This window comes from Labrus bergylta, chromosome 17, assembly GCF_963930695.1.
Source record: "Labrus bergylta chromosome 17, fLabBer1.1, whole genome shotgun sequence".
In the NCBI taxonomy this organism is placed as follows: Eukaryota; Metazoa; Chordata; class Actinopteri; order Labriformes; family Labridae; genus Labrus; species Labrus bergylta.
Genome location: NC_089211.1, coordinates 13,532,734 through 13,545,363, shown reverse-complemented (window position 1 = coordinate 13,545,363; position 12,630 = coordinate 13,532,734). Strand labels below are relative to the sequence as shown.

Here is a 12,630-nt window from a genome sequence, read left to right as displayed (position 1 = left end):
GCTACATGCCTTGTACTGTATGTCATGGTTAAAGGGCATGGCCTGTCTTTGCTATCCGTTGCATTTAAAGCTATATGGATGCTATGAGACTGCTTAGATAAGGTAGGTACTTGTGAAAACCATAAATATCATTTAGTCTACTGTTTCTGAATGAAGAGGAAAAATGTTATTCGGGAAGATATGATGTCATTGGATCACAGCATGGACCAGGGTGCTTGTCTAGACTTTGGGCTGTATCAGAGGAAATTACTGTCACTAGTATTGTTTATCTCAACAACTCTAATAATAATTTAAAAAAAATCTTAAAACTGGTTGCCCACATATTCATACAGACAAAATGTATCATAGAGACACCTGATTGCTTCTGCATCTTAATCCAATAACTGATTGATGGGTAAAACATAACAGGCCTGTCTTTTCAGCCACAGACTCAAACTCTATGATTCCATTTACTGGATCATAGGAGTCCTCTAAAACATGTTTGTTTTGGTCAATATCCTAATGCAGCTAAGACCATCCAAACATCATTAGCTGGAGATTCTTCTGATGCACAAAATGCAACAAAATCACATTACACCATCTGCTCCCTCGGCCCACTTGGACAGTGAAAGAGCCTAAAACTGCTGCAACAAGTGTTTTCATCACATTTATCTAAATAAGTCAATTTTTTTGTACAAGATGGAAACCATAAACTGGGTCATTACATCAGAAAACGACCAATAAGCCCACACGTAGGGACACAAACAAATATCTTGATATTTTGAGGGATTTTGCTGATAAATATTAAAGCATTTTAAACCAAGCTTTAATAGGGTGCAACTTGGGTCCAGAGAAGTAAAAAGTTGTATGAAACCATTTCTCCCGACCACTTGAATTGACACCTCATCTTTGCAATGTTAATTGTGAATGTGTTTGTCATTTTTTTGACAACTGTTGCCTTTCTTGTTGAATGACTCTGCCAAAGTTTGCAGAGTTTAAAAAAATATATATTTCGCAGGTACCCGAGCTTCTCACGCCCTCTTCCTTCATATTCTGTGGTTAATTCATTCGTTAATTAATTTGCTGATGATCAAAGACGTTAGTTGTTGAGCTGTCTGATGGCTGTCTTTAACGGCAACCGCTTTCCGACAAAGTCTTTTAGGTAACATGCGTCTTTAAGAAGCCAAACCACCTCCATGAGACTGAGGAGGATCTACATCTAGCATCTAAATCTAACAATGTTGATTGGTGGTTTTTGTGAATCTTCTTCTGGTGCCGTTTACTCATTTTTACCTTCAGCCATTCAGGCAGCTACACTAGCTTAGCTTGTTGCGATGCTTGGACACTTGCATGTGTTCTCTTTGTGCATGTGCATTAGTCTGTCCTACTTGGCTTGATGATACACAGTGAATGTGTGTGGAATCTCTCGCAAAATGAGTGACATACTCAATATTGTCATTTCACACATTGTTAAAACAACTATTAAAAGGTATAATCTTATACCCAACTCTTTATCTTTATAAAACACAACCACATCTTTCAGTACTCACCTGAAGCTGCCGTAGACAATGAGGAGGATGGAGATGAGGAAGGTGGACACCTGGCTGGAGTCAACTAGGGAGTACGCCCTGTAATCGAGAGAGAGAGACTCTGTAATTAATCCAGTTAAAAAAAACTATTTTCATCTTTGCTGTAACATTTGAGACAAAGCACAGTGTTTCTGCTGTTAGACCGAAAACAGTTTCCATAACAACTATCTTCATACTGACATCACACTCATTAGCTTGAAGTGGTTTACTGTTTACTTTTCCACTAAAACCGAGGTTAGAACTACTTTAAACATCAAGAAGCAAGACACTAAATCCCCCCTTGAATACTTTAATAATTCTAAGAGGACTTTAACTGCTTACTGGACGGACGTTTCCTCATTTTTCAGCTCTGAACATCTTAAAGTGTTCCAGTCAGCTAACTTTGATCTGACATATTTTACCCCCAAAAGACTTATTTTAGACCACACTGCTGATTCATGACAAGCTAAGATGAAACACATTTGTTGTGTGAATTCAATCCCGGCCTGATGTGCTTCCTAAGACTTCCTGTTGTCCAGCTGATCAGTTAAATTTCAATGTGTAATTTAATGTTGGATAAGCTTCTCTGAACCGTTTTAAAAGAGAAAAAAACCACCCCTCAGCGATCTCACTCTGCATGATGCATTTCAAAGCGGAATGAGGAGGTTACATCTCTTATTTCTAAATCAGCACCTACATGTCTGCTTAGGAACACCAGCAATAAGTCTTATCAGAATATATGCCGCTAAAATTAAGGAGTTATTATGGGGTCAACATCAGAAAAGAGATGTTTTTATCTAATACTAATGCTGAATATGTTTCTGAAAACAACTCAGATACATGGATTGGATTATGATAGGGCACATCGAGGCAGTTCAATTCTATGTCAACATGAACATGCACGTACAACATCAGCAGCGTTTGCAGAAGCCAATGGTGGTCTTTAAACACAGTGAAGTATACAGCTTATTAATATCACTGCACTGAGTAATTACCAACACTTAAAGTATCGAGAAAAAATATGCCGAACAACGCAGATAAGTGAACATATTACTATTTTTTTCTAATAGGTTTCTAGGTTTAACCCGGTTAACACACTGCACTCCTGAAAACTAGGACATGTGATGATGCGCGCTCGGAGCCGACCGTTTCCAGCAGAAACTTTTATGATTGTGATCACTCTTCTTCTAAAACGCTCATGTACTTTTAAAACAGTCAACTGATTATCTTGCCTCTCAGTTGAGGTCCAGTTGCAGCTTAATCAGCCTTTGAGGACAAAGCTGTAATTGAGACTCTTACCAGCCTCAAAATAATAAACTAAAAATCACAGAAATACTATTTAAACTGTTTATGAGTGAGGCAAAGAGCATGTCAGTATTTTCTTTAATAGTTGAAACATTTCCCATCACAAAATAGCCTCTTACTTGAAGACTATAAGCCTTGATTATACTGTTATACACCATTACATCATGCTGCTGGTTAAAATAAAGTGGCTGGTAGATTTTGGAATTTACCAGCCACAGTAAAAGGTAGTAAAAAAAAAAAAAAAAAAAAAGGTAATTTCCAGCCCTGATGGCTGCACAGTTTTCACTGAACAAAACAAGGTGTAGGGTATGCACATTCAAAGAAAACGTTCACAGGTCCTGGATCATAAAATTTAAACTGAAGGCAAGAATTCAAAAAGGGATTCGCACACTGCGTTACAGGCTCCCATCATCTTTAATCGCAAAGGAAATATTTCTATCTCACTTTCATATATTCTTGCAATGTTTCACAACCTATCTGTACATAAACCACACATTTGTGAAAAAACAAGCATTCCTCTGTAATGTCAGGAACTATAGATGCATATAGCACCCATTGATAATGAACAGATCTAAGGGGAATCTGCCACATAAAGGTAACTTTAACTTTTGATACTAATATCATTGTAGTCTAAAGTTTCAGATAAATTTCTTTTTATTTCCAGTGGCATAAAGAAAGCAAAAACACAAACAACATCCTACATGAACTTAACACATTTTCCAATCACCACACAACACACGGAGCCTGCTTGCGAGGAGCAAGAAGAAAATGCTGCTGTTATCACGGAGCTGAATGTATTCTGCTCCCCGGGGATCAGTGGGCTTCATAATTACACACAACAAAAGCAGCCAAGAAATGAAAGTCAAACAATTCGATAGTAAAATAAGAATTGCAAATTGTGTTGCATTTAAAAAAAAAAAAAAAAAAAAAAAAAAAGAACTGGTGGGGGTGGGGGGGCGAGAAGCAGGCGATCGATTTTTGAAAATTCAATAACGCAAATGTGATCCATTCAGTTCAAGGCGCATTGGAAACTGTCAGCAGAGGTCGACAGAGGTCTCGGCTAACAACACTGGAAAGGTCTTTAACATTTTGATCAGACCTGATGATGTTATTTAAGAGCCTATGACTCACCTGCAGTTCAGGAAATAAGAAGCAAGCAGTTATAGGTTAAAAAACTTATAATTTGAGCAGAACACGTGGATAACACTTTTTTTTTTGGTTAAATTTTTTTTTGGTTCATTGGTTAAACTTTTCCTAGTCTTTAAGCTTTTTAAGTTGTACATCTTATTCCCAGACACCATAAAATACTTTAAATATTCTCTATCAAACACTACGACATTGTAATAGTTGTGTATTAAAGCACATTAAAAGGCTAAATATGTAATGAAAACTGTTCTGAAGCATAACTGGTACCGTCTTTTCTTTCCTAACTGATACAGCAAATAAGCACAACCAAATATGACACATTAGCATGAAGGGATAGCTGCAGATATCTTTAAATATAAATTCACTAGAGTAACATGGCACAAAGGGATAATTGAATTTTCACTGTTCCACTCTTAATGCATCTTGACCTACATCCTGACTGGACACAATAAAGAGGAGGTAAGGAATATTATTATCATAGGTTATCATAATGCACATCTTCAGCTCAGAGTGCTGTTAACTTCAGACTGCAGATCAAAATGGATAAACTCCTTATCAAGCTTCTTTGTAATCCATTAATACATTAAACAAATATATTGTCTGGCCTCTAATGAAACAAAGATCTATGATTATAAGCCACAGGTGTCCTAAAACATCTGCAGAAAGACATCCAGACGCATGAAGACTGATGCTGGCTCCGATGTGAATGAGTTTTGGCCTTGACACAGTTAAGCCTTAACATGCAACCTAATAATGCCGGTTTTCCCTTTTCTAGAACGAAGACAAGGCTGGCATTGTGGAGAGTCTGCTTTTAGTTTGGTGGTTCACATTTGACCCGAATCCTGACCTGTCCTGTCTCCTGTCAAACTCTCAGCGACACAGACGCTGTTACAAATGAAAACATTAACAGTGACTGCAAGAAGGTTCACATTTGTCACTGCTCCATCCATGAAGAGGCATTGAAATGGTACTTAGTCTGCATTATAGCAACACCAAGAGTCATCAGTGTCTTAAAAGGCACCAAAACATCTACGAACATCCATCAGCTACCAGCATCCTTAAACCCAGATAAATTCAACCAAAGGAAGACAATAACACTGTCTGATACTGTGTCACTGCTACAACTCTATTTTGCCATCTAGTGCACTACACTGACCATTATACATTACCAGAAGAACCTCAAGAACGGAATCTACAGAATCAGTTTCCATGGCATGTCACAGTAGTTTGGCAGCCTAATAATCCCACAATGCAAAGCAGGGTTTGACATTACAAATGGCCTGGACACACAATTAAAAGACTCCGCACCAGCTGATTGCATGTCCTACTGGCCAGCTCAGGTCTGTTAAAATACTGCCCTTGATTAAAAAAATAACAGTGACGCAGAATTCATCATTTTCTTGTGTTACCAGTGATTTGTCAGTGATTCTCGTGAGATCATCTTGAATATTACATCTACAGCATCACCGTTTCATAAACGCACGTGTCATAGAAGTGAAGTTGTAGGCGGCTGCCTTTCAACTGTCCCTCCCGCGAGCTCGCTTACTACAGCAAGATTGTAGACTCACACACAGATTGTAGTGCAGGTTTTCACTCATAAACTAGTATGGTTCAATGTTTGGTTCTTTTAGGTTGAGTGAAACAATGTAAAAACAGAAGAGAGAGAACGTTCCCGCCACACTGGCGAGACTGCTGGAGTTGGCTGGAACTCGATGCAGACTGAAGAGTCTTTAGCCATATCTACCAATCAATGCTGACATCTGCAGACAAGTCAGATGAGTACAGAGAAGTAGCACCGATTGGGAAATCAGGGCTGATACCGATGTTTGAAATAACAACTACGCTGATTGCCAATTCTACCTATTAGGGGTTATTCATTAAATAATAATCGGTTACAAAAAAAATGTAATCGATAATCGTTTTGTAGGCCACATTTTTGTAAATGTTTCTTGTTGCATTGTAGGTTCTCGGATCGGCCTAATTCAAAACAGAAAAAAAAAGGAGCACGAGCGCAAAAAGAAAATAGATGACAAACAAAGCGCTGATAAAGGCACTGTGCTGAAACGCATCCGTTGATGATCCTTAAGCTGCTACTCTAACAAAACTACCCCTTTAATTTCCCCCTTTATGAATTCACAATGATAAAAAAGTCCCAAACAATCGAAATATGCAATATGATCTACGAAAGTTCAGTTCAAATTGTCTTTTTAGTCCACAGAAAAAGAAGGACTTTTTGAATTTTTAGATGATTATTCTTTTAATAACTACAAAATTCAACAACCTTATAGGGAGAAATAGCTCATAGCGGACAGACGAGCGAGATTGAGCGAGTGTGTCATGACGCACAGAGGAGAAAGATGAAACAGACAGACACTTAAATTGTTCACCTGTTCTATTGTAACTTCATTCACCAGAGTAAAGTGTGCTCTACACTGCAGACTGTAGTCTTTGTTAACAGAATGTCGCTGTCAAAACAGCTTCAACATGTGATGAGTGCGAATTGATGTCTGCACATCCGCTCGCCACACTCACTGCTCTAATTATAATGAAGTGTTAAAACGGTCATAACACGTCTGTGTGAATTGTTATTTGAGGCTTCCTGTCTGTTGAAGTAAGAAATGTCATATTTGAATGTTAATACAAAGGCATCTTACTAACAATTATTACAATCCTGAAGATTCAAATTAATCAACAGATACAGTCGGCATCGCGTCATAAAAGAATCACAGAAAAAAAAAAGAACTACAAAAAGATTACTCGAGTACTCGCTTTAACAATGGGAAGAGTAATCGATTAGAGAAAATTTTGCATTTCTGCACCCCTACTACCTATGATATATCTATGTTTGTTTTATCACTCCCACAATGCCACCATTTTCTCTCATGTTTGACAATGAAACAAGTCAGAGTTGGTTCAACAGATTACTTCATCTACCCAATTAAAAAAACTCTTGAATCTCTGAATCAGTAGTTAGGTGTACTAGATGCCAACATTACATTTCCTTTGCACAACCAAATAAACATCGGTTCATGTCTCTTAACAGGGCCAATACCAGCTGATACCATTTTTAAACCAAAGCATCAGTAAATCCCTACAGGAAAGACAAGGCAGTGTTGCTCAGGTAACGGTATATGAAGTGTGAGAAGAACTCATTGAATCATAAACGGTTTTGAATCAATTACTTTTGCATCAGATCGGTTCATTTTGTTTATTTCATAACATTTTGAATTTTTTTATGAATCAAAGTAATGTTCCTGGGAAGGGGGGGTGTCTATGATATTCACACAGGGCAAGTAAGGCCCTGTTTACATGCCAATTATTTCATTCAACTTATCAAATCAACAACATTTCAGTCGCTTTGTAAACTGGGAAAAGGATGTTTCTCTGAAAACTTCTCTGAAACGTTCGAGTCAATAGCCATGTAGAGGAAGTGGACTACAACAACAATGGAGTCCTGAGTAAATAAACTTTTAAGAGATTGAAGCTCAGCTAAGAAAGACCTGGTTTTGATCTGTCTTGGTTTTAATTATGATTTTGAAAAGTGATTTGGTTTTCGATATCAATATTTAACTTGTCATTTTAAAGAATAATACTTACTCCAATATAGGAATAGAAATGATCCTTTAAAATACTGATATATTGCTTTTAGCAAGTTACAGAAGTTTTGTTTGCATTTCAGCACTCAGTTTCCAGTATTGTGGGGCTGATGTTTCAACACTTGTAGTCATGGTGTTAACAGTTTGATGTGTTGCACTGTCAGATTGATCAGCATCTTTGGATGTCTGTCAAACAGCAACAAGAAAATCACAACAAGACAGTAAAAAAAAAATGTGTCATTCCAAAGTTTTACCAAAGTACAACACTAAGTTTATTTAAGTTTATCTTTTAAGAGATAGGATAGTGGATAGAGTCAGATATAAGGGAGAGAGAGAGGAATAACATGCGGGAAAGGAGCCGGAGGTCAGATTCGAAACCAGGCCGCCTGTTTGGAGGACTGAAGTCTCCGTACATGGGACGTGCACTAACCGCTAGGCTACTGGCCCCCCACTAAGTCCTTTTTTAACTACAAAAAAAAAAACATACAACTGCACTGTTCTTATCTCATTTAGGGGAATCTCATCACAGCCTAAAAATAGGACTTTGGTTGGACTGTATTGTCCAATGTGATATTGCTGAATTTACCGCTCTATAGAGTAAATTATTGAGTGGTTGTTATGGTGAGAATAGAACATGAGAGAAGGAAAGACACAGCTTTTGTACACAGAGGCTTCAAAAGGGCAGAAACACAGATACCGCACACAGGAAAACCACATACGGAAAGTCATGATAACATGATCCTTAACACACAGTGACTGACACTCAAGAATACATAACTAAAAACCAAAACCATTGAGCCGATTCAACAGCCATAAAAGTTTCTACTATTGCCCTCTGCACTATCTTCATCAGCAAACAGTGTTCTGAAACTAAAGAATAAAAAAAGAGCCAGACTGATAAACAGCTGACAGGCATGTTTTAACAGTATCAATCAGAAAAAATCAAGTATTTTGGTTAGTTCAGAAAAAGTCAGTTAACTTGCTAACACAGTTAAGGTGCTATTCCTCATTTGCAGAATTATTAGACTCTGCAGCCAAAATCAGCCTTTCTCTGCTGGCATGCAGTGAACACTGTTTCCGTTCTTCCAAACACCGACAGAGACAACAGCCCATGAATAAATAAGATTCGGCGCTCTGAATCATTTTTCATTCTGGTGCGCATGTCACACAGGAATTCACAGTTTTCATTATGATGCTGGGGAGGTGGGGGGGGGGGGGAGACTGTCCCCCGCCTCTTTCATTCATTGAGCGGCACAGAATCGACTACAGGGTGTCTGGGAGAGGGGAGGGGTAACATGTAGTTCAGTGTGAAAACAGGACACCAGGACAATACTGCATCATGTTGACCAGGGAACATTGGTTTAAAACAGGCCTTTGCTTAATGACTGAAAAAAAACACACTCAGCAGGCATCGTCTTTGCAGATTGGTCACAGTACAAAGAAGTATACCTGACTCAAGATGTAGGTCGTTGATTACGGCAAACAATAAAGCCCACCCAAATATGACACCCTATTAAGGCAAACGTTGTCTTAAATGGGCTAAAAGTTCTACAACTACTTGGCCTGGAGCATTAAGAAAGTGATAAAGAAAGTGACCTTGTTCTCTTGCACACAGATGCTAATGATGTCACTGCCTCTCTGTCAACACAGCAAGCAGATACACAGCTATAGTTTCATCCACCACAGACCTAATTCATATTCTAGCATCGAACTACTTCGTCTGAATTCTGCGCACAGAAAGCCTGTAGAACATGGGTGAGATAGATGAATGGAACATTTAAAAACAAAATACAATCCCGGACTGTTGAGGGCTGGACGGCGGCCCAAAGTGCCATAAGACGTCCTTGTTCGCTGACAGACTAGGTTTTCAATAACACAATTCCAATACCGTCCACCGTCAAGCCAGTTGCATGCATGACTTGACCACTAAGGGCCAGTTCAACGGGCCACAATGGCCACTTTTTTGCAAACGCTGCCCTTGTGCGGCGTGGATATTTCAGATTGACCTCACAAAAATATCAAACTCATGTCTCAAGTATCTCAAACTGGAAAAAAAAAAAAGAAACACTGTGAGCTCTGAGCATATTCACTCCACTTAAATGTTCATCAGCTTAAAGAAGCTACTACATAAAGTTGCTGCTCGACCTGGAATTATCATAAATCTGCCTCCACTTTCTCATCCAATTATGAATGTGATGGTTACATCATTCAGGAAGAAGAATGTAATTTGTGATCTGCAACTATGAGTGTTTACACCCAGCTGTGGCATTTTCCCTTTGTTATAATGGCTGTTGATAAGAGATCGAAGTAATAATGGGTGGAAGTGATAAACACAGAGGGCATGTGAGGGTTTTTTTTCTTTTCTGTGTGATGTTAGATCAACACAGTAAGAGTCACCAGAACGCCCTGCAGCACAATGTTTTTGTAAGACTTTCAGGAAAAGAAATCTAAAGCAGCTGCTGGTCATACTTATCAAGACTGAGGTCTTTTTTTTTTTTTTTACAGCACATGAACGAATGCACATGAATGGGAAGAATCAAAGCCTCAAAATTCACAATGCATTAGATGACCGTCTCTCCAATCTCAAATTAAGCTATGTAGGCTTTAAATCCTGAAGACAAGTAGTAATGTAAGCAACAGTTGAGGTCTCTGTCATATTCAAAAAGGTCAATGGGTTTCGAAAGTGAGAAAACAGCATCATTGGTTGTGTCGAAATACTGTGTATAACCTAAACCGAAGAGCGAGAAGCTGCCTTCCTGCAATTTCTGATATTTGAAGTGCCAGAGATTCTCATTACGAAAGACTGCAAAGGCTTCTTAACACCAGATATTTACTGTTATTTAGGTTCATCTGCTCATCATGAATGTGCAGGGATCAACGTTTAAACAAAGGTATCAGATATCTGTAAAAAAAAAACAAAAAAAAAAAACAACAACAACACACTTTTCAATATCTTTGTTTTCGCCACAAAGAGAAAATACAGGAAATGTCACCTGTTGCACTCAGGGTATGTCATGCACAGAGTCCAGAAATAATACTGATGCCATTATATGAACTACAAAAACAAACCAGATCATCAGCGAGAGCGCAGATTATTTCTACATCGTATTTTGAAAGCCTTTCACAGATGTCAATGGGTCCATCTTAGACAAGGCAATTAAGTCAGTTAATCATTTCCAGGCCAAAGATTCACAGCGAGTGAATTATTTGACAATGAAAATAAAAGCAGGATGAGATTTTCTGTCATAAAACACGACTTGCACTTACATTTCCTTACATGAAGTCCATTTGCTTTTAGTGAATCTAAAAACCCATCCTTCTTCTTCTTCTAAACAATGTTTTTTTATTTTTATTAATTGGGTTTTATTTTTCAACAGCTACATATATACAGTACTACATGTGGATGTACTTATTATACATGTTAAGTGTAACTGAGTTTAACTCTAATGGGCCTAGGTACTGCTGATAATGTTGCGTTACCAGATGCCTACTTTGAGCATCTAGGCAACATTATCTGAGACAACAGCTACACTGCCTAAACTTTTAAAAACCTGTAAAACACAGACTCCGCACGCACAGCAGTCAGTTCACTATGTGCTCTGGTGGAGGGTTGCCTCAGACAGACATTACAGGTATGTCAGCCAAGGAACACAAGAATGTTTTAATTGTGTTTAAAGCGACAAAAAGTGGTGACATGACGTTTGAGATCATTTAGAATATTTCTACCAAAGCCAGGCCACTATACTGTGAAGCCCTAGTTTGAAATGTTACTTTGTGCGTTGTGTGAATGACAAGTTGATTAGTCAGTGTCCAGAAAGGCTAAGCTTCAATTAGATAGTACTGTGAAGAGCCGGAATAAAGGGATTAGATCTTATCTCCTGAGGAGGATGGTTTGTTTTTTTCCCACAAATTTTATTTCAAGGTAAAAGAGAAAAGGAACGGTAAAGAGACCTTTGAACTATGAATGACATATTTTATCTGTTACATAGGCGGAATAAAATACTTGGGTCGATATCCTTCACTGGTATCATAAACCTTTGGTTAAAATATAACAAAAGGCTTCAAAGATGTATGTAATCAGAGGTAATGAGAATGATGGTGTATCAGCTGATTAAAAATCTAGTAAATGATAAGGTTAAGATGTCAATCTGTTCACCTTCTGCTTGAGTCACTGATAAATACCAATTGATTTTGACTTCACATTCATTGCAACACTTAAGAATCATCCTCCAGACAATCCATAGAATTATCTGTCCAACCTAAGAACTAAAACAATCAATTCAGCAATTGGTAGAAGATGCATCACATATACAGTATGTGTCAAGTACAACCACTGTGGCATTACAGCACAGTTTCGTATTTTGTCCAACTACTCTTTGTGTGGTTTTTCTGGTTAGTCTTTGAGACTTTCAGATTGATAGATGTGGTTGATGCAGAGTTCAAACAGGAGGTTCAACATGGCTGACAGTCTGGGAAAAGAGGATAAACTCTAAAACCCTTCTCTCGTTGTGGTCTCATTTTTATGCAATTAAACTAACAATGACAACTTGGTTGTGAAGCGAGGTGATGCACAAGTGTTGACAGCTACTTGTCGATATCCTCTGTATTTATGTGGCTGTAAGAATTAGCAGGGTGTTATTTTAGTCATAACGGGTAAGCAGGCAGACTTGCATACCTAGCACATGGATTTGGATAAATTGGAATTTTAAGTGTACATGATCTCACACATTACAACACTAATGCCCCACTCAGGAAAATACAATATTTCCCTCTCTCTTCAAATCAGAGTAATCTTTTCTCTTTTAGATATACTTTTAAACTTACTGGGAATAACTTGTGTGGTCTTAAGGCTGGTCTTAACCAGCCTTGAAGATGACATCAACTGGAACTTTTGGTTGTTCTGGGATGCTATGACAAATTGGCAATAGACATGAAAATCAGGTTAACATACTGGCTAAGGCAAAAAAAAGTATGACTGAAAATGATAAAAAATGAGGATCAATATCTTGAAATATCTATATTGGGTGTCACTGTGA

General features: G+C 38.0%; 1 protein-coding gene across 2 annotated transcripts in view; it reads right to left on the bottom strand.

The window, feature by feature from the left end:
- The window catches only part of sppl3 (signal peptide peptidase 3), a 29,884-nt gene that overhangs the window by 11,403 nt on the left and 5,851 nt on the right, over window positions 1-12,630 (bottom strand). For both annotated transcript variants that reach the window (XM_020629836.3, XM_020629837.3), the window contains exon 2: window positions 1,530-1,607. In XM_020629836.3, the coding sequence (XP_020485492.1) occupies window positions 1,530-1,607 (78 nt within the window). The remainder of the gene's footprint in view (window positions 1-1,529; window positions 1,608-12,630) is intronic.